The following is a 22801-nucleotide window of genomic DNA, read 5'->3' on the forward strand; positions in this document are numbered from 1 at the left end:
ACTTGCAAAAAACATCACAGTGCCGACGATTTTATTCAGCGTGAGAAAAACTTGAATATGCATTATGAACTAAGATTTTAACGTAATTCAAAAATACAATGAAATCTCTTTGGTCACATATATCACGTGTAAATCATTAATTGCAGGTTATATAAATGTTAAAAAAGTATTTATTGAATCTTTTATCGCAATAAATGTCGTCCCAAATAAACTAAGCTGCTTTTACTGTTGAATGAATGACCAGAGTCGACGTAAGACAAGCTTAAAGAATATTAACGTGAATCTTTTACATTATAAAGTAGATCCCGTGAATAAATCATAGCGCCATTTTTTTCTAATTAGAAACCATCAACGTTTACTAATCTGATTACGGAAACCAATTAAAAATTGATAATATCTTATGAATCACTAGCTCATTAGCCTAGTTTGTTATAAAGTTTTTTTTACAAAAGTGAACTAAATGTTAGGCCATTCTGATGAAGTAAAAACTATGAAAATACTTTTCTTATATTAATAAAAAAATGAACATCATACTTTTGTCTTTTTCGTATCAAAAAAAAGTTCAATGACCTTCCCTGTCAGTTTTCGTACGCGGCTTATAATCTTTTGTATTCAGTGCAAGCAATTCCTTCTTATTAAAGATTCTAAGGGCGACACTTAAAAGGAAATATAGCCTGAGTCCCAATCACTTGACCATTGTACGAGCAGAGCCCACGCCCTCTACATTTCTTTCATTGAATTAAATATATGAATTACCTGTTCTTTGGTTCGTTTTGATGTAATTACATGTATTAAGAGATTTTTGATCATTTAAATCGATTTCAAATGTACACCAATCAATATCTTTACTTTAATTTTTAATTTTTCCGGGACATAACCTTTCTCTAGAGACCTCTTACAAAATAAAAGAACATAGTAAACGAATTGAATGGTATAAACAGTTACAAAAATAGTTTTTAGTAGAAGTATAATGATGTTTTCATGTCTTAATAATTAGGCTAATAATTGCAAAAAAATATGTGATTGTGTTTAATTAAATACGAATATATCGAGCTTATCTTAATGGCTGGTAACCTTTAACTCTAAAATTTTGACCTGGATGTAAATTGAAAATACGACTGAATTGTTTGTTACAGTTTTAGTAAGATCGCGGAATGAAATAGTCGCAGGTGAGAGATGAGGTGTACACTAGGGCCACCGGCCACCGTCCACCGGCCACCGGGTCCGCGGCCGTCGTTGGGCCGCCGCCAAGGCAATTTGCATCGCTACCCATTTCGGAACATCGCCAAGTCTAGCCGAACAAAACCACAGAGAATTACCCTCCATTCCAATAATAATTAAAGCAAACATTTCACAGGCGCGAGACGGAGACGCACGCCGGCCGTTATGGAGCTTATAAAACATCGACCCAACTTGCAATTAAGAAGTGATATGAGTCTATTTGCTGACGCGGAAGGCGCGCACGCGATGGGCCATCGCGCTCGCACGGCTGCAACGAGCGGCGGGCGGCGCGGCGGACTGAGGGCGGTGCACGACCTGCTAGACAGCGCAGCCGCATATCGCCCGCCTGTCTAAATTAATACCTTTGATATTAGAAATATCAAAAGTTTCACGGTGCTTATGAAGTGGCTTACTTACAAAGTGTGTAGTCTTCCGTGTTGGCAACTCAAACCTATGCTACCATTGATCTGTTGTCTGGCATTATTTGCTGGCTTATTAAAGAAGTATATAACATTGCGTAAATTGTTTTATTTATAACGAATTTTATGTTTTGTAATCCATTTGACTCACATATAGGGATCAATATCAACTGATCAATAGCATTCGCAATGTTGCAAAAAGAATCTCGATATATATTTGGTTTTGCAACAACTTAACCCAAGACGTCTCTCATCGCCTAAGACAAGACACTCCCAGAAACACGGAAAAGAAGAAAAATGACAAATGATTCGAATCAAAACTTCTTTTTTTATTTTAGTGACACCTACTCTCCAGGCGAGTTATGAAAAAAATTCTAGTGGTAATGAACATATTATGTATAAGTTCTTTTTTTAGAACTTTCAAATTTCAAAATAGAGTTATGTTTAATTATGATATGATATTCATGTTTCAATTTTTGTTGTTCACCATGTTAGTTACACCGGTAGGGTTATTTACGAGGTGGCAAAAGCTTTGATGTCGCATTGGCTGGCGTCCACGCCCGCTCTGGTTGTCGCGGCGCGGCGGCGGTCGGCTAACAATCGCCCTTACTGTTACATTTTGTGTTCTAACTAACCTGGTACCTTTGGTTCATTTTATTAGACATGCGCATTATAATAAACTGCCTCATTATAATTTTTTACTTTATACTTTTCCCAAATATCCAAAACATCACATTAAATTATTTTTAGGTAATAAACTTATCAAAATTATCGGTGGATAAGTAATACACGTGAAATACTTTATCTATAAGCATCAAAGTCAATGATAATTACTAAATTATTTTTAATTTCTCTAACACTAAACAATGATTTCCTTGAAATGTTATGATCGAATTATGTAATGATCCCCATAAGCAATTCACAAGTCGATATTATCATAGCCAGTGCAGGCAACATAACACAACAGTAATGGCAGCGGCGCCAACCAACCGACAACTTATAGATTATCGCTATAATTATTTCCAACTCTCTAACCAGTAACAGCTTGAAGTAACCGCTCCGATCGAATTTAGATCAATCAATATATATTTATTTATCTAAATTTAGCGCCGGATATCGCTTTAGTAAATTTTAATTTATCTAATCTAACTAAATGTACTAAACAAAATATCTTTCGTTTCTTATCGTATCACGGGAAAACATATTTTTGCAATACTTTAAGAGCGTTAAATTATGTATTTTCGCTTTCCGTTGTTCTGGCATTTAGCATGTTTTTATGTATTTTCCGCATAGGAAATGGGACTACTAATTATATGGGAATATTTGTATAGATTGCCTTAGTCTCCTACTTCGGTTTAATTGTGTTAAACAACTGCATTATTAAGCGAGTAATTAACTGGTAGAAAATACTTAATAAATGAGGATCAAATCATTTTCCTCTTAGGAATGATTCATTTTTCTAGCTTTATCATTTCTTATCATTAGTTTGCTCCGACAAAAGGTAACCTACCTATTCGATGGCGATAAGATAATGACGACAATGTGTTTCAACGTACAGCTTGTGATAACTCTGATAAAAAGATAACTATAGTTTTACTATCATCTTATATTTTATTTGTAACGCAACTCCCTCGAGCGCCTCTCACATTGGTATTTAAAAAAATATAGGAACGTGACATTTTTATTTTAACGTATATTTTTATTCTATATAACAGAATGCTTAACCGGACCGGACTGAAATCTACACGTCCAGGTTCAGGTGTACATGTAGGTAATATATTTTTTGATTTTCGAATTACAAATATACATTTATCAAATGTACTTATGGTAAAGGACATCGTGATCCAACCTGTACATATTTGCAAAGAAATTCAAAGATATCTCTGAAGTCAAATAACCCGCACTAGGCCAGCGTGGTTGATTGTGGCCTAGTCACCCTTAACTTGGGTAGGCTCCAAGCCTTTTCGTGGGATCATACATGAGCTGAAAATATGTAATTTTTTCGAATAGTAAGTTAATTTTTGTGTACTTAAATTATATTTAAATTAATTTGTCATCTTAATAACAGAAGATGGTATGTCTTGTTACTTTTGGAGAAAGAAGCTTTTTTATTGTAAATTAAAGTATTGATTAATTAACAGGTCGCAATCAATTCTCATTTCCCGAATATTATTTTTACTTCTAAATATTTTTACGATTTTGAAAAAGGAAATATTTTTAATTATTGTTTGTTTTCATCAAGTATATGTTTCATGATACCATACGTAGTTCGATGGGTACCAAAATTAGATACTTGACAAGAAACATCGTTAAGCCCAGAGTCGATTTTTTTTAAATATTGTGATAAGAAGGTTTTACTCAACTGTGTTATTAAACAAGTGAAATCTCTTTTGTTCCACACAAAAGCCATAATATTATTCGATGAAAACAAAGCTAACTCTATGTTGAACGAGCGCAAATCCGTTCATTCACAGAAACCATATTTATGCATCTGTTTAGGTTACCTCGGAATTAGTGATAGATGTGGTATAAATTATAACTTTAAGATAACAACAATTAAAATATGCATATTGTACGTATGTAACAATGCTAGTTAGCCCATTGTTCGAAATTTGACTACAATTCAAAATCAAAGAATGTGTCAAATTACACGTTCCTCCGTTCGCTCAATCTCCTTAGAGACGTGTAGTAGAAAGTTTTCTGAATGAGGACAAAACACCTAAAAAATCAGGATATACATATTATTGTCATAGTTCTACCTCTATAATAATTAACATCTGATAACATTGGTTTGATCTCCTCAATTTTTACTTCTGTGTTAGCGTACCTATTTTGTACTTGTTCGATTATATGCATTTCTATATGTTTTCTTATAAACAGAACCTGTAGTTATACATCATCTGTTCTTAATTAAAATATACGTTTATCCACCCTTATTTTTTATTAAAGAACTATTTTATTTGCAAGGATATTGTCATTCGTCACCTGTTACTTCTTAAAACACCTGCTTTTTGATGGCAACAAACAAGTATAACACGATTCATGTGTAACGATCATCATACATTTTAGAGAATATAATAATGTTATTGGTTTGTATATCTACCATATATCCAGATTATCGATACTCAAGGAAATGAAAATCATATAGTTTTTAACAAAGGAATTGTTCCTGTTAAATATTCTTCAAACCATATAAAAATCGTAACAAACTAATGTAACGTTGGAAGAAGTCATATCCATATATTTACTTGCCACTATTCAAGGTACATTGAGGCCGATGACTTGGACAGGTTATTTTTAGTAGCAGCAGTCTTATATACTTTACTTACCAAAATGCACCAACTGATGCAATTTATATTATGTATTTTTACATAATATGTAAGACGTTACATATGTACATAATAAATCTTCAGTTAAAAATCTTACTTGAGATAATAAATCTGTCCCTCTGGAGTACGTGCTTGTTCCCAGCCGGACGGCAGTGGGCCGAGATCATCTTGCATGTGTGTGCCGACATCATAGGACCGCTGTTTGGAGTGCTGGTGGTGCAAGGGCGCCTGCTGTGTCTGTTGCCCCGCTGCGTAAGTCTGCTGAAGACTTGCCGGCGAGGAGTGTGCTCGGGAGTGCGACACCGGTGCGGCGCCTGTCGCAGACGACGACCCGAACGCCGAATCGGCCGAGTTTTCTCGCGAGTGAGACACAGATGGCGACTTGGAACCGGTCGACGGCGGGTTAAAGAACGACTTTGGAAGCTGTCGCATACGCAGAGGCACCTGTAGCGGCCGCTTTGAGTCCGGCTTGAGCACTGTGTCGAATAAAGACTGTAGAACCGAGTCCGAATCCTGGTCTACGCGGAGGACCAGGTTCGATTTTTGTTCACTGTCCGTATTGAGAGCCATGGTTTTGTCGGACCGAAGTAATCTCGAAACCGACCTGGCCCACCGCTGTGACACAACACTGACACGCGACGGGCTGGCGCGTCGCCACCCGACGTACTTTTGATATAGCGCTCGCTGCGCGACTGACGCATGCCCCGCCCGCACCGCGCAATGTTCCCTGCCCACGCGCACCCGCCGCACCCGCCGCGCCGCCGCCGCGCCACCCGCGCAGACCGGTCTTCGAGAACGATGCCCCACAACCACAACCCGCTCCGCTTTGCTTACTTACTTACCTTACCAATCCTTCACTTGCCATCTTAGCTTACCATCATAAAGCTTGGGACAATCTTGCATTTCCTTTAACTTATTTTTACTTATAACTTAGGAAAACATTGTGCATAAAAAATTAAACGTTTAATTCACCAGCAATCCTTTCTACACATATAGAAATTAAATCGCTAATTATCTAAATAGCATGTAATGTCTTCTTAGTTATATTTTTCTAACAAGTTAAAAGTAGCATTCATTGTATTTTTTGCAAATAAATAATGAAGTATAAAATCTACATTTAAGGGATAAGATTATTTTTATTACCCAACTGACAAAGGTTACTTAATAATGTGTCCAAAAATAAATGTAAGGCCGTAATACAATTTTTTTTATAGTGGTTATTAAATAGCAACTAATCAAATGTTATTTAAACCATGCATTGTATTGGACATTGTCTTTTATACCTGCCATGGACACGATTAACTTCGAAATACGATCATTGTTCTTTTTCTATAAAAGTATATAACAAATTAGCTAGCCCTTAACCAATATCCCACAGCCCACCTGATGGTATGTTGTAGTTGTTCCTTCTTCTTTTCGTTCTCAAATATAGGCCAGCAAGCAAATTCACACAAACGCAACCTCAAACTAACACTAGGGTAGAAATTGCTTCAAAATTAAAATTATATAACCGTAGATTATGTATACGCTCGATGACATGTAAGAGAATTAATTGTAAAACTTATAAATTTTGAGGTAGTTTTATACATGAATTTACAAATTAATTAGTCTAATAGTAAATTACAAAGAATGTTTTGTACTTAAGCCATTTGAATATACGATTACACGGTGTGTTTTATATGTGATTTTACTATTAGCCCTGGATTATGTGGGTATTCGGAGAAAATCTTAACTTTCTGTTTTACCATTTGCAGTTCCTTGAAGCAAATCTCGAATTAACGCCTTCGTCTATATATCTTGTTTTCGCTAAAAATTTTATTAAAATTTATAACTCTTAAAAATAAAAGATATTAAGAAAACGATTAATTCATTTTACGCATGGTTTTGAAAGCACCAATTAAATGGTAAAAGGCAGTATCCGTATCTGATAATTTGGCATATTGTGTTGTGACTCTGTCTGTTCAGTCTTTTATAAGCTCTTTGCTGTGCAGTGACATTGACGTTGACGGTGACAGATTCTTTCTTTTGACATCATGCCAAAATAAGTGTATTATTGTTTGATTCATGTTTGATTTAGTCCAATACATCGAAACACCTTATGTGGAGTCTGCGCATTAGACTTTAGCGCAGTTTCATCATGTTTAATACCAAATGTTGGAAGTATAGAAACCTTAACATCGCTATCTCGCAACGCGCATGCGTTTTTGAAAATGGAAAATACAGTGAAACATCGTTAAAGAAATCTCATATATACGCCAAACTTAGATCTGGAAAGTGTTTATTTATTTTCCGAATAACATGAATACCTAGTATAAGTGAACACAATGAATCTCAATTTGAAAGAAAGTTTTGAAAGATGGTGCCGCCTGTGCGCAGAGGAGCAAGAAGTTACAATGATGATATTTAGCGCTGAAGCCGAAGCAATGTTACTTCACGACAAACTCAACAAATATTTATTGATCGAGGTATCTTTGTGACAATTAAAAAAAAAACTTTATTTAATATTCTATTTGTTTTTTGTAATTTAATATTTAATTTTTCAGATTGATGAGGATGACAATTTACCAAAAAACATTTGCATCCAGTGCTGTACAAAATTACAAACTGTATGTGAATTTATAGATAAAGTTAAGAAAGCCCAGGATAAACTTATAAACCACTGTGGAGTCATAAAAAGTATAACAAATGAGAGGCAGTTTAGCTCACAAATTGAAACTGAACAAGAAACTGAAGATGATAATGTAAACACACTAAAAGACTCAACAATGGAAGTTAGTGTTGATCCAATGATAGTTTTGCAGAATTCAGATGACACATTGTCACCTTTCTTTGAAAATGGTGAAGATAATGTTGAAGGTGTAATGCATTTAAATGGAATAGATGGTGAAGATGTAACCATTAAACTTATTAAAAGGGTTGGTATAGTTAAAGATAAAACAGAATCAACTGGAAAACAATTTTACTGTGTAATTTGTAAAAGAGGTTTTGTTTCCGAGTTATCCCTCAAAAATCATTCTTGGACACATATAAATGATAAAACAGTTAAGAAATACAATTGTAGCAGTTGTTTGGAAGGTTTTGATTTCAAAAGTGACCTTATTACACATTTTAAAAAACATCGAACTAATGGCATGTGTCGAATCTGTGGTAGAAAGTAAGTAACATGTTTTAGTGCTGTCTATTTCATAAAAAGAAATATTTATACAAAGAAATATAATTGTTCTCTGATTATATTTGGCTAGATAAATTTGATTGAATTTTTTATCACTAGTGCACCAAGAGAGCATTATATTGTAATTATATTTATTTATACTGGTTTAAAAGTTACTTATAAAATTTAGTTTCACCTAAATTACAGATATATTCAATGAAAATGAGAAACTATAATAAACTTATCTAAACTATTTTAACTTTAAAATATTGTAATATCAGTCAAATGTATAAATTAAAAAACTGAAACTTTCCAAAATAAATCCATAGACAATAAAGGGGCATTGTTAACTATTGACATGTGTATATATAATATCTCATTTTCATTAAATTCAATTTCATATATTTAATGCAATATTGTTCACTGGTGTGTTTTCTGTCTTTGCCGTCTCATACGCCTACTTCCCATGTCAGACTGACACAGTCGCAATTTCAATAGGCGAGTAAAAAGGTAGTGCACCACAATCATAGGCCTATTGTGGTATTGAAACAAAGTACATAATTCTAAACAACATGTGTCAATCGCACATAACAACTGAGAATAGCTAACAGTGCATTTCTCTTATCTTATTGAATTAAAAAATATATAACCAACTAGCTGTCGCCCGCGACTCAGCCCGGCATGGAATTAAAAAAAACTTTATAAGTAGCCTATGTGTTCTTCCAACTATCTTCTATGTCTGTGCCTAATTTCATCAAGATCTGTTAAGCCGTTCCGGAGATCTATCTATCCAACTAAAGATTTGCATTTATAATATTAGCAAGATGATGTTTCTTACAGTTTCAGAAGTGAAAAAAACTTATCTTCACACATGGCTGCTCATATGTCCAAGGGTAATAAATACACATGCAAAATTTGTCAGCGGTCATACAATACTATGAGTAATTTAAAAACTCACAGCATCACCCACAGTAATGAGAGGCCTTACAAGTGTCACCTTTGTAAGAAAAGTTTTAAAAGAAATCAAGATCTAAAGGTACAAAAAAATGTTTTTTTACTGTTAAAATCAATTTAATTAGCTTTTACTTTATTTTAAATATTATTTATGTATTTAAGTTATCTGTTTTCATTAAACTTAGTTATAGCTTGCAATGTAACATTGTAAAATCCATTATCTTAAATTATAAACTAATAGCTGTCGTCACCTACTCTCTCCATGTGGACATAAAAAACTTTATTAGTATACCATGTCCTCCAGACTATATTCTACATATATGCTAAATTTCAGATACAATTAAACAAACATCCATCCAAACATATAATATTAGTAAGATTTACTTAAGTACATTTTTAAAGTCATAAATATACCTTTCAGTTCCACATAAACCAACACACGGGTGCAAAACCGTACAAGTGTCCATTTTGTGAGAAGTCATTTGCAAGTTCCGGAAACTGCTACTCACACAGGCATAGAATGCATCCTGGAAGACAAATAGAAGGAAAAGCACCCAAACAAGAATCTGTACCGTTAGTCACAAATGAAACCAGAGCATCTGATTTACAACTGGCCACCTTTAAAAGTCCTATGACATCAATAAAAGGTATTTTCAAATACCAGTGCCAGCAATGTGACCATAGTTTTATGAAGAGAGATAATTATTTGGTTAGTAATTTTTAAGTATGTGGAGTTTGGTAAAAAAAAAATAGTACCACAACTCAATTATTTTATTGTACAAAAATCATATACTTTTGTCAAAATGAGGTTTTATACAGTAAAAAAAGAAAATATACATTTAGGTATTAACTAATAAATTATTTTTGCTAATTTCAGTACCACATGTACCAACACACAGGAGAAAAGCCATTTCAATGCACTCATTGTAACGAAACATTTGTAACCAGGAAAGGTTTGCTGCTTCACTATGACAAGAAACATCCAGGAAGGGACCGTCCCCTTGCACTTTTCACAAGAAATGCTTTACTTCAATGATCTAATATATAAATAATGCAATAATTATAAGAAAAGGGTATATCATAAGAATATTTTTTATTATTAAGTCATTATTCAATCTTCATTCTAATAATTTGTAAATTTTATTGTAAATTTACTTTAGTTTTATAATGTGTTTCTCTAAATCTCACTTTATTTTAATGTATTATCAAAAATATCTTAAATTTCTTTATATTTTCATGGTAAATAGTTGGAATCTAATCCAGTAGGCAATATATTTTTCACGATTTTCTTTGTGTTATCTGTGACAGATTTGAGCTTAAAGCATTGAAATTTATGAATATGAACAGTTTCCTGCTTAAAAATGACAGCTTTTGCGTTGTTGCAACTTAAAAGCACGTTTTAGTGTCTACTGAGACTTAATTTTATCTCTTTATTGAGTACGAATTCTTACCATCGCCACCAATCGCTACCGTCAGCGCCAATATGCCCAAAATTAACTAGACGCAATGCCCCAGCATGCCTGAGCCTGTCCACACATAAAGGTAGGTGGCAAAAAAATAGCTTGTTTAAAAAAAAATAACTGTTCTGATATTCATACTTTACAGTAATAAAGAAGTGCCTGATAATAATTAAATGGTTTTCACTACTGAAACAACTGTATGTAAAAACATATTGCTAGCTCTTTCTTTGATAAAACTGTGTATTTTGTTTATACTAAGGATGTTTCAGCAGTGGAAAAATAACAATTAATATAAACGAAATTGTCAGAAAAAAGTTCAATCGTTATGAAAAAAGAGAACTCAATAAATTACACAGAAAAAAATAGTATTTGGAATGATATTTGATGATGAAATAATTATTATAAGTATTTTATGGCATTGCATTAAAACATAGTTTTTCTAAAGAGTAATTGCGTTTTTTTATTCACACCTTTCCCCGTATTATAAATTATAAGTGGCGCACAACTTCTCACTTCCCTTATACCTTTGCTACGACTACGGAGGTAAATACTAAAATTATTTTTTTGGTATGTTTTTATATATGGATTTAAAAAGAAACAATTTCCCTCTGTAATGTTATGATCTTTAAGTTAAAGTCTTGGGCACTTGTAAACAATTGCTATTTTTCAGATTTGTTTTTCGTCTGCACACTTTCCCACGACAATCTCTCGTGCTGAGCATTGCTATAAAATAGAAAACAATAGTAAATATAAATATAGCGAATGAGCAACAAATTAATCTCTTTGAAATCCTAAAAAAAGCTTGTATTTGATTGTTTGCGAATGTTTTAAAATAATATTTTATAAATTAATTGAAATTCAATATCTCAACATGAGTGTCGCTGGTGTGTAATTTATATTCTGTGAGCCTTGGGCGCATGTAATTTGAATTTTGAACTTTTGATTTGTTTTGTATTTTCTATTGCATAACAATTTTTCATCTCTGTCTACGAAAGAAAAACCTAAAAAGCTGGCTTTTAAAGTGTTTTTGTTATTTGGATAAAAAATTGAAAGTTTGATGTGTTTGACCTTTAAAAATGACCTTAACTTTAAGTAGTCAATAGGATCTTTAATGCGCATGCGTATATTTTCCGTCAAATACATCAAATAGCATTTGGCGCGCTGATAACCACGATTTGCTGATCACGATGAAATTATTTCTTTTAGTCGTTCAACAGATACCAAACATTCCCCACGTTCCTAAAAGTGTTTGCCGTGTTTGTCAGTTTTCTTCCGAATAAGATGTCCAATCACGATTTAGTAATAAATAGAAAAATGGCTCGCCAAAATGGAATTGTACAACCATTACTAACAGGTATGTAGAATTCGAACAACTTATTTTTGGAGCGAATTTCAAAATGTTAAGCGAATAGTGCCGAAGTTTGCGTTTTATAAACTTACCAGTGAGGTTTAGAATAAATATGTTCTTAAGTCATTAGTGCTGATATTCACTTCTTTTTGAATTAAATATAAAGTTTAAAACCAATTAAATGTCTTACATTAAAAGTTTTACTTCTTTTCAGATTTGTACCAAATAACCATGGCCTATGCTTATTGGAAATCTGGAAAAGTGAATGATGTAGCTGTGTTTGACTTATTTTTTCGCACTAATCCATTTCAGGGAGAATTCACAATATTTGCTGGCCTTGAAGAGTGCCTCAAATTTTTAGAGAATTTTCATTATTCAGATAGTGGTATGTAAACTTTAATATTAATATAATTCGTGATAACAAAACTAGGGATATTTGAAGTAAAAAATATGAAATTCCAAAACTAAACTTATCATAGAGGTTAGAAAACATTCAAGTATTCTGAGCCATAAATGAACCCTAACACTTGAGTGAAAATAGACCAATAAAACTGTAATATTTGTGATGACCAAAACCAAAATATGGAATCCAAGTAACTGTTATAGAAAATACAATATCTGTTTTGATGACTTAGTACAATAATTTTGCAAGTTCCTTTCATTTCATTATTACATAGATATTTTTCATTAACAATTTCATATGTGCTAAAATCACTTCTATAGATTCATCACTTCTATAGATTCTAGTATTGTGTAAAAAATTGATAATGTTAAATAACGTAAATATATATTTTCAGATATTGATTATTTAATGCAAACATTACCAGATAATATTGAACCAGAATTCTATGCTTATTTAAAAGATTTAACATGCAAGGATATTAAATTGAGTGCTATAGAAGAGGGGTCTGTTGTGTTTCCGAGGTTAGTACTACACTCATTTATTTCAGAACTAGCTGTCACCGGCGTCTTAATCTGTGCGGTATAAAAAAAAAAGTAATAAGTAGCCTATAAGTGCTATGTTCTATGCCAAGTTTCAGCTAGATCCAATCAAATATCAAGCCATCCATCCATCCAAACATTTGCATTTTAATATTAGTGAGATATGTATGTATGTGAGAACTTAATCTATTTAAAAAATATAACTAAGTACATAAAATGTGTGATATGTTAATACAAATGTAAAAATTATAATTAAAAAATAAATTTTAAATGCAATTAAAAAATGTCAATATTTAAATGAAATTTCTTGAAGAAATAAATCTTTTTTTGAGACATTTATTGCTATGAATTAAAGAAAAAAGTCAACCCAGATATTTACCATGCTAACATAAGAAAAATAAAGTTACTATGTATTAATATGACATGAGGAAAACATTTTATTACCACTATTCTTGTATACTATGAAGTCATAATCAATTGAACTATTCTTGGCAAAATTGAATTATACTGAAAAGTTATGTAGTTGGTTACATTTATAATTGGGATATGATGATAATGAAAACATTTCTCAAACCATTTGATACAAGAAACACAAAATCAGTCTTTCCCAAAGTAGGCGATAACGCCCCCTTGTGGGCGCTGCAGGTTTCAAGTTGCGTGTTATAGTAAAAGTTTCGTTTAGAATTCTAAGTTAATATACATTTATAGGTCACAATAATTAATTAATTTAATTTGAAGTTATAGTGGTTTTTAAATATGTGAAAATATTTAAACTCTCACTAAAAATATTTATTTTCAAAGTGGGCAGTAGACAAAATAAGTTTGGGAACCACTGATCAAAATGAAATTAAAATTACACAAAGTTTTCTTACATTTTATTAAATAATTATTATCGAATTTCTACCTATAGTATTCCTAAAACCAGTGCCCATTTTAGCTTTACCAGCGTTTCCTTTTGACCATGCCTTTGTGGTAGGGCCTTAACAGGGTTACCTGATACTGTAATTCTAAGATCTGTGGCACCCCTTTCAGCCCTGGGTGCCCAACCGCGCCCTACTCTAAAGCTGGCCTAAATTAAATGGCTATCAACAGCATTGAGCTATAACCCTCATCCAATATCTACTGTTGTAACACATGTAATTAATCTAAATATACAATATTTTTGTTATCATAAAAAAAAGATGACCTACATAGAAGGTTACATATGATTGTACGTAAGAGGTTTGACTTACGCATATGATTTAAAAAAAATGATTTCGCGTGCTTACAGACAATGTAGTTTTCAATAGACATGGTAGGAGTTTCGTAATTTGCGATATGTGTTTTTATCATACATATTATTGTCTTCAACAAAGCATTAATGTTTTTCTTTCGAAGTTTGTAAGGGCACTATGCGATGTTTTTAAGCAGTTCCAAGTCATTTGATGTTGTGGGTAACAAAATGGTTTACTATTCCATTTATACATTTAAAAATTGTTACGATATAATCTTAATCTTATCTTATATCTTTAAATGAGCAATTCCTCTCCAACGATTTTCATAAAATCTAGTATATAGGGGGTTTCGGGGGCGATAAATCGATCTAGCTAGGAATCATTTTTAGAAAATGTCATTTTATTCGTGTTTTATCGATAATCAACTTAAACATAAACTTAACTTTTTCCATCGGTAAGATCGAAAAATATTATTCATATTTCATCATTTTATTAGTAATTCGTACTTAAATATAATTTCCAAAAAACACAATTAAAAATAAAATAAAATACCGAGCAAAGCTCGGTCATCCAGGTACTATAACTTATAGAACAAACTATTTCTTACATTTATTCTAGATTCTAGACATGTGATATTCACTATTACGATTATGTTAATATATTTGCTGGCATTATATTGAACAGGATTGCTTGTTAGTTAATTGAATTCGAGAGTTTGTATTTACATTGAATTTAAATTTCAGAGTCCCTCTGTTGCGAATAGAAGGTCCGTTAATAGTTGCACAGTTATTAGAAACAACTTTACTGACCCTGGTCAACTTTGCAAGGTGAGCTACATTGAAGCATGTTTTAAGTTGTATGACTCTTAATATATGTAACACTAGCTGTCGCCCGCGACACCGTCTGCGCGGAGTTAAAAAAAAACATAATATGTAGCCAATGTGTTCTTCCAGATTATGTTCTAAATGATACCTTCAAACAAACATCCATCCATCCATCTAAATATTCGAATTTATAATATTAGTAAGTAAATTATATAGCATATGCGTATGCGCTCGTTATCGTCTGCGCATAAGAGCAACAAGGTTTTACATATCTTTACAATATGTTTTATCTTTTGTTTGTAAATACATCCCTCTTCCACTAACCGATGTTTGCCATTTGACACCTATCTATTTTTATCAGTTCCCTGCTTCACTGCGCGTATTCATTTAACATCGATTATTAATTTTCAAAACTGATATGGTATCTATCCGGACAGAATCTAATAATATTCAACCTCTTTTCTAAATATCCCATGGTCGAAATATTGTTAAAATATATGTAAAAATAGGCTGATTATATAGACTACAGATAAAAGGGAAACTAGAACATCATTATTCAACTTAATAGAACAATTAAATACTTATTGTAGCAAAACAGGTGACTTTTAGTGTAAATATATAGTTAAATCTGGATTCTATAATTCTTTTCAAATATCTCTGTGTCTGTGCAGTGTTCTCCCGCTGTACCTATAATTGTGTTCTACCCAGCGACTCGCGAAGTTAAGAGCCACCAAGATATTTGAATACTACTATACCAATGACTATATGTGATGTTCATATATTAAATAAATTAAGGTCCAAAATAATAATACCATCGTTTATATTTCAGTTTAATGGCTACGAATGCGGCGCGTTACAGAATGGTCGCGGGCAAGAATGTTTCCCTGCTGGAGTTCGGTTTACGTAGAGCTCAGGGCCCGGACGGCGGCCTGTCTGCCTCCAAATACGCATATGTCGGTAAGTATTCAACTGACGACTTTAATCCACAGGAGTTTATCGTATCCATGGTAGTTGGTTTCGGGTCGAAGTTACTATAAAGCGAAAATGATGTCTGTAGATATTGATTACATTAGCGTGTCCCTGCAGAGTCGGAGGCGAGCCCCGCGTGCCCCGCGTGCCAGGCACCGGCCCTTGTGCGATCTAACAGGCGCCGCAGCGCTATTGACTCATAAGAACCCCCTACTAACAGATACACCACCGTTTAATCTTTTCTAATCATGCCAACATCGGTCCTTGACATTGAAACTTTGCCACCGCATCGCTACATTAATTGGAAACTTTTGACACACCTTTCAGTTTTCGGAGGTATTAGGGCAATGTATAGGCTGGTACGAGTTTTTGCCGCAATTTATATTCGATATTCGCTTAAATAAAAGATGTCTTAATTACATCCGATTATGCAATTCTTTTAACAATGTTTTTTACATTTAATTAATAGTTAACTGTAGTTCGGTGAACGCGTTAACAGTATAGTAAGTTAGCTGACGTGGCTAATTACAATGTTATGTTACATTCACGGAAATAACCATCATACTGTAGCAACAATTACGAGTCATTATAAGGCGAAGACGTGTCAGGTCCTCAGAAAATTATAAAATTATATACTACATTTTTTTATAAATCACAGGTTTTTGAAGCGTCTTAAAGAGTGGATTATTCGCTTATTTTAATGAATAAATTTTATCTACTAAAGGGAAATTAAGTACATAATATCTATGTACGTTAGTATTACTAAAGGACTGCGTAACACAATTGTAAACCCCTTATTATAAGATTGTAACTACGAGATACATTTACGAGGATTTCTCAGTAACATTCTATAACACATTGTATTTCTTGACATATTTATTTAATAAATATATTGCAGCCGTTAGAAATATATAATTTTATTTTTAAAAGGTCAATACTAATATAGGTATATTACTGATAATAATCAAATCCCTCTAATCGTTACATTTTGATTAACTCCCCATTGGCCAGATACCCATTTCAATCGTAATAAAACCAAATTGTTTTATAAACTTGTGCCACAAAATGCCTGCTTAATAATAGTAGAAAAATAATAATAATCTTACTTTTTATTTCTACTTTTCTACTAATATAAAAATCTACTACGAAAATCTAGATGGATGTATGTTAGAATGCACCTCCCGAACTCCTCAACGAATCTATGCAATTTAGCATTGATGTAGAACATAATCTGTTATACCATGTAGGCTACTAATAAAGTGTTTTTTAAATTCCGCGCGGGGAGAGTCGCAGACAACAGCTAGTGGTACATAAAAGCGGTACTTCATTTGTTTTTCTAATTAAAAACAGTTCCATATTTCAATGTTTTTACCTACAAAATACGGATATTGATACAGAGGGATAAAAGAGTAAATGATGTTCTTTTAACCTTGCCAAAAACAAACATTTATATGCATGGTTTGTTTGAATTCCACATAATATATACTTCAGACATTTCACATGATAATCATATAATATGTAAAATAGTATTTTGTCCGTAATTAAACAGCCAAGGTTGCTCCGACATTATTCTTTTGGTTAACTTATTTAATCTCTTTACTTAAAATTAACTTTAATACTTTATGTTATCAAAACAAATTAAAACACGTGACTGTAATCGTTTGCATAAAAAATATAAAGTTGTAGGTGTATTTTAAAATAATTGGGCAATAGACAATTATTCTAGCCATTAATAAAATTATATGAAATTGGAGTGTCTATATCGAAAAACAAACATATTTCACAAATATCATGTGTTTGTGCTGTTTTTAAATTTGATAATTTTGTCACTCTCCGAGCACAAAATTGTCTGTAACGGCCGTGTAATTTTCGAAACGACTGGGCTGATGTCGCGATTTGACGGGAAGGTAGCTGACGTATGCGGGCAAATAGGATAAAAATACCCTTTCCTGCGAACAACGAAGTCGCGGGCGACCGCTAGTATAATAGAAACGTTTACAAAGACTAAGAATGTTTCCAGGTGGGTTCGACGGTACTAGCAACGTGCTGGCCGGCAAGATGTTCAACATCCCGGTGAAGGGCACGCACGCGCACTCGTTCGTGACGTCATTCAGCACGCTGCAGGACATCAGCAGCGCGGCGCTGCGGCACGCAGAGACGCAGGAGCAGTGCGACCTGCTGCAGCTGGCCGCGGACTGGCGCCGGCGCATCTCCGCCATACTGGACGTGTCCCCCGACGAGGCCAGCGACGGAGAGCTCGCCGCCCTCATATCCTACGCCGTAGCTTTCCCCACCGGCTTCCTCGCCCTCGTGGATACCTATGACGTGAAGAGGTACACTAGCCCCGGCCCTCGTATAAACGGGCATTCCGGCAACAATAGCAACTGTGGATCCAATGTCAATAGAATACCCGACTCCGCGTACGGATATAGCACGGTCGAACGCACACTGAGGTAAACATGCTGTAGAACACCTCTTGACACTGATCTGTCACCGTCTGTTACATTGTCCTCTCATTGTTTATTTGTCAGTTTGTGATGGGGCGCGCCTCGGACATCATTCTACATTCATACATCGACGGGATAGAAACATTACCAGCACTTTAACGTCGCATGCCTCTGGGCTAAGATACTTTACATGATCGTAGTCAACAGATATAACCGCTTTGACGAGACCGGTCCGAGTGTACATAGAGCGAGTCCGCACAGGACGTTTGAAACTTTGCTTCAGTGTGACGTATTGTCCTGTACGCGAGAACGATAAATAGGGACAATTTTGTCATTGGGCACAGTTGCATTGTATTGGGAAAGCACAAACACACACTAACATTTTATATGTATGCATTGCACTTGTTATCACTGCATCATCATTTTTATTCAATTTGCAATGGGTTTATGTAGATTCGCTTATGTATTTCTTTCTGTTGTTATGTGGCAATGCTTGTTTTTTTAATTGTCATGCATTTATTATACAGTTAAAATTATTTACTTTTAGTTTATAATTTTTATCTCATATTACAAAGAATTTTCGTTATCATTATTTAATTTATTCCTATGTTAATAAAAATTACTTTGTTCCATAAAATGCATGTATTTCAAGGACACTTGAATGTTACCAACAAACACATTAAGAGAATCTCAATTTGAAAAACTCATCTACACATCGCTTCAATAATTACTCATGAACCAATGCAAAAATTATTTTATATTTAAAATTACTCGGTCTATTACACTTTTGTGTTGCCCGGATTAAATTTTGCCCACAAAAATATTCAATGTCTGCGTTCAATAACTGTATAGTTACGTAGTAATGTTTCCTTGAACAAGAGTCAAATAGGGTAAACTAACCAGTAATGGGGCACTAACGAATAACCTTACGATTATCAAAATCTTATAATGTTTTACAGGAGTGGGCTCTTAAACTTCTGTGCGGTGGCCCTAGCGCTGAATGATTGTGGATACAGAGCTGTGGGTATACGTATAGACAGCGGCGACTTGGCTTACCTCTCTGTATTAGCGAGGAATACATTCGAACAAATCGCTGAGGCTTTCAAACTGAATTGGTTCGCTAAGTTGACGATTGTCGCATCAAATGATATAAATGAAGATACGATACTAAGTTTGAACGAACAGGGACATAAAATTGACTGCTTCGGTATTGGAACTCATTTGGGTATGTATAAAAAAGTCTTGCTCTTTTCTTTACAACAATCTATAGTAGAGCTAGTAACAACAAAATCTGTTTCGTGAATGGGTCAGTTCGCCCGGTGCAATACCACGACCACACAGAAGATATACCTCAAGTGGAAGCAATGCCTTTTGTTTCATGAGTGTGTGGGCCAGCGGCCTAATTTAAGGTCTCTTACCCTTCCCACCATTTTTGTAAGGAAGAAATGAAAAGGGAAGCAGAGGTCTGGATGAATATGAAGGAGAAATATCCTTTTTTGTGCCCTCTCTGTCGATTCAATTTATATGGCCACTTGCAAGGTTGCCACCTTATACTATAAAAAAATATTAAGCAAGAAGATGTACTAGATTTTCTTGAAGTTTAACTTATTGGTGCAATTTGTTTACAGTAACATGTCAACGTCAACCAGCACTGGGATGTGTGTACAAACTGGTGGAAATCAATGGACAGCCTCGGATCAAACTCAGCCAGGATGTGGGTAAAGTGACCATACCTGGCCACAAGGAGGTAAGTAATCAACTCTTTGGTATTTTATATCTGTCTTTCCAATGTTGTTTGTAACTCTGAATACTCATTTTGTTAATGTATTAATTTTAAAAGTAAAACTAAAGCAACAAAACTCTAAAGGAGTTCATATTGCTATCTATATATAATTTGCAAAAACTTGTAAATAATAAATACCTCAAGAAACAAGATATGTGTAATTGTCACCTGGTTTTATAATTTATTTAAATATGCAATTAAGAAATGATATCGTGTCTGATACTATATTTAGGTTATTCACCTTGCAACCATTTTTTTTGAATACAAAAGCATACGGGTTATAGTAATGAACAAATAATTTCAATTTTCATAAAATGACGAAAAACTTTTGATAAAATAAAAATAAAGAATCGACAAAATCAATTTGTATAATACATTTAATTTTTAATATCATTTAAACTGAACTAAATATACAATAGTAAACAAGATATAACAATAAAGAACAAATCATCGTAAATGCGTAAATATCGATGATAACAAGAAATGAATATAATTGTTAATGATAAGGAATGTTTTCATTCCCAGGCTCTGATAATTAAATATGTATAATTTAGATCGATAGACCTTGAACTGCTGAACGATAAACGCGCATATACAAGCGAACTGAACGTGCATAATCTATTACAAGGTCTATTGCATAGTATATAAAAATAGCGTCCTAAATATAATCCAAAGTGTTTTGGTTCGAATTATCTCACGCCGAAAATATTCCTTTATATATGTCAGTAAACATGCTATAGTATCAACAAATGAGATGTAATTGAATTTGAAGCGCCAATAGCCTAATGGTTAAGGGTACGGATTTCCGATCACGTGGTCGAGAATACGAATCACGCCATTCGACTATTGTAAACCATATCCTAACACAAGCCTAAAGCTTAGTTGGACTGGTACAATAAATATTACTAAATTAACAAAAAAACTGTTAATATTAAAAAAAAATAGAATTATGTAATATATATAATTACATTATATATATGATTATATAGACAAACGTAACAATCACTATAATCATTACGAGTCATGATAACAGAATTATATGATAAAGTAAGGAGATTAAAACTGACACATTGTTACTATCAAATTGTCTCATTTTAAATTGTTTTGACAAGCCTTTTACAAAATATCAACACTAAATGTGAGAGATCGAACAAACCTACAACAAACATCTTTTATAGCAGGGAAATAAAAGCACAAAATTTTGGTTGGTTTCTGCAAACAAATTCCCTGTAAAACACATATTGCCATCTCTGTCATTATCTTTGACACAACAGAGATAACAATATGATTAAAACGGGAATTTTGGTCTCAAAAACATAGACAGAGATCAATTTGTGTCAATGGGTGACACAAATTCATCTCGGTCTACTCTTCAATTGTTAATGTGATGGTTTTGACATGTTTATTTAATTCTAGGCGTACAGATTATTTGGTGCGGACGGGCACGCTCTGATAGATCTGCTGCAGAGGTCCTCAGAGCCCGCGCCCATCATTGGACAGAAGGTCCTCTGCAGACATCCCTTCCAGGAGTCCAAGAGAGCTTACGTCATACCCAGCAAAGTGGAACATTTGTATAAGGTAATTGCAATTCAATATAACATCCGTAATCATTACTAAGATTTTAGGCATTGGAAATCAAAATGGTCTAATCTATGTTATTAAGTGGGATTTAAGATTAAAAAAAAACAACCCAAGCACAATAACCCGTGGATAATATGTCACTAACCCACCGCATATAGATAAAGTAACCCTTAATGTAGATTTAGTTTGAGAAATGTACACTAAGAGACTGTTATGCATTATGAATGTTTGCAGGTGTACTGGAGCGAGGGACGCATCTGCGTGCGTCCGAAGCCGCTGAGCGAGGTGCGCGCGCGCGTGCAGGCCTCACTGCGCACGCTGCGCCAGGACATCAAGAGGAACCTCAACCCCACGCCCTACAAGGTCAGATGCCAGGTTATTTGCATTTTTCATTACTTACATCAAAAACTGCTTCTGATACCTGATATCTCTACATTTTGAGGGAAAAGACTATTTGCAATTTTTACTTACTATCATCGCTCCCCAGATCCTGGAATCTCCAAAGGATCTCGCACAGGAATTTGCGATCTTATACAATAACTTAAAGACAAGTATTTTATTGCTTGATGTGTTAATATAAATATTTTAGAATAACATCTAATTATTATCTTTCCAGGTGGCAGTGAGCGATGACCTTTACAGCTTCATCCACGACCTGTGGCTGCAAAACGCACCAATCGGAGAACTATCGTGAAATTTACACAAAAAACGAATGATAAGTCTCGAGGAAACATAATAAATAAAATTTGAATAAAATTGAAGTATTTTGGCAAACTTCGCGTTTGAACTTAGTTGTAGTTTGGGGGCTGTGTTTTATTTTTTACTTATGAATTGTAAAATGGGAATGGAAATTTTACTTTGTTATTCTATAATAATAGAATGATCTTCAGTTTTCTTGATAGCTTGTTAAATAATATGTTACGTTTCACTGGTTGAAATTTAAGTACATTCAATGTTGTGTGTAATCAAAAATAGATTAAGAAAGTTTTTTTTATATTATTTTATTATTAGATGTGTCAAAACATTCTATAAATAGGTGTATTTAATTTTAATTTACTTTTTAGTAATTATTTTATGTAGTATTGTTATTCATGGAAGATGTTATGTAATGACTAGTTCTTATTTATATGCAATAATGAAATAATTATTGAGACTCAAA

At 33.6% G+C, this 22801-nt stretch overlaps 3 protein-coding genes across 8 annotated transcripts in view; 2 read left to right on the plus strand and 1 right to left on the minus strand.

Moving 5' to 3' along the window:
• Positions 1-5671, minus strand: part of yki (Transcriptional coactivator yki) — a 38538-nt gene extending 32867 nt beyond the window's left edge. For all 3 annotated transcript variants that reach the window (XM_013321452.1, XM_013321451.1, XM_013321450.1), the window contains exon 1: positions 5067-5671. In XM_013321452.1, the coding sequence (XP_013176906.1) occupies positions 5067-5539 (473 nt within the window). In that variant the 5' untranslated portion in view covers positions 5540-5671. The remainder of the gene's footprint in view (positions 1-5066) is intronic.
• Positions 5672-7010: 1339 nt separating this feature from the next.
• On the plus strand, positions 7011-10144 carry LOC106124090 (zinc finger protein 567-like). The gene is made up of 5 exons (XM_013320549.1): positions 7011-7434; positions 7513-8123; positions 8961-9156; positions 9496-9783; positions 9952-10144. Exons 1-5 carry the CDS (start codon positions 7294-7296, stop codon positions 10108-10110), a joined length of 1395 nt encoding a protein of 464 aa, XP_013176003.1. The 5' UTR covers positions 7011-7293; the 3' UTR covers positions 10111-10144.
• A 1326-nt stretch (positions 10145-11470) lies between these two features.
• On the plus strand, positions 11471-22801 carry Naprt (nicotinate phosphoribosyltransferase). Of its 4 annotated transcripts, none has more exons than XM_013321504.1 (11): positions 11471-11888; positions 12097-12267; positions 12680-12806; positions 14782-14865; positions 15692-15819; positions 17852-18284; positions 19238-19503; positions 19907-20025; positions 21478-21639; positions 21877-22017; positions 22259-22801. In XM_013321504.1, the coding sequence occupies exons 1-11, from the start codon at positions 11816-11818 to the stop codon at positions 22334-22336; spliced, it is 1782 nt and encodes a 593-aa protein (XP_013176958.1). In that variant the 5' UTR covers positions 11471-11815; the 3' UTR covers positions 22337-22801. The 4 variants fall into 4 exon arrangements, with proteins under 4 accessions (XP_013176958.1, XP_013176960.1, XP_013176959.1 ...); XM_013321506.1 differs by having other exon boundaries at positions 11473-11888; positions 17852-18164; XM_013321505.1 differs by having other exon boundaries at positions 11474-11888; positions 21877-22005; positions 22259-22800.

Source organism: Papilio xuthus, unplaced genomic scaffold, assembly GCF_000836235.2.
Source record: "Papilio xuthus unplaced genomic scaffold, Pxut_1.1 DF825946.1, whole genome shotgun sequence".
NCBI lineage: Eukaryota > Metazoa > Arthropoda > Insecta > Lepidoptera > Papilionidae > Papilio > Papilio xuthus.

Coding starts and splice junctions, on each gene's coding strand:
- LOC106124090 (XM_013320549.1), top strand. CDS start 7,294: ATGAATCTCAATTTGAAAGAAAGTTTTGAAAGATGGTGCCGCCTGTGC. Junction 8,124..8,960: donor TGTCGAATCTGTGGTAGAAA/GTAAGTAACATG, acceptor TGTTTCTTACAG/TTTCAGAAGTGAAAAAAACT. Junction 9,784..9,951: donor TGAAGAGAGATAATTATTTG/GTTAGTAATTTT, acceptor TGCTAATTTCAG/TACCACATGTACCAACACAC.
- Naprt (XM_013321504.1), top strand. CDS start 11,816: ATGTCCAATCACGATTTAGTAATAAATAGAAAAATGGCTCGCCAAAAT. Junction 15,820..17,851: donor CTCCAAATACGCATATGTCG/GTAAGTATTCAA, acceptor GAATGTTTCCAG/GTGGGTTCGACGGTACTAGC. Junction 22,018..22,258: donor CCTACAAGGTCAGATGCCAG/GTTATTTGCATT, acceptor TTATCTTTCCAG/GTGGCAGTGAGCGATGACCT.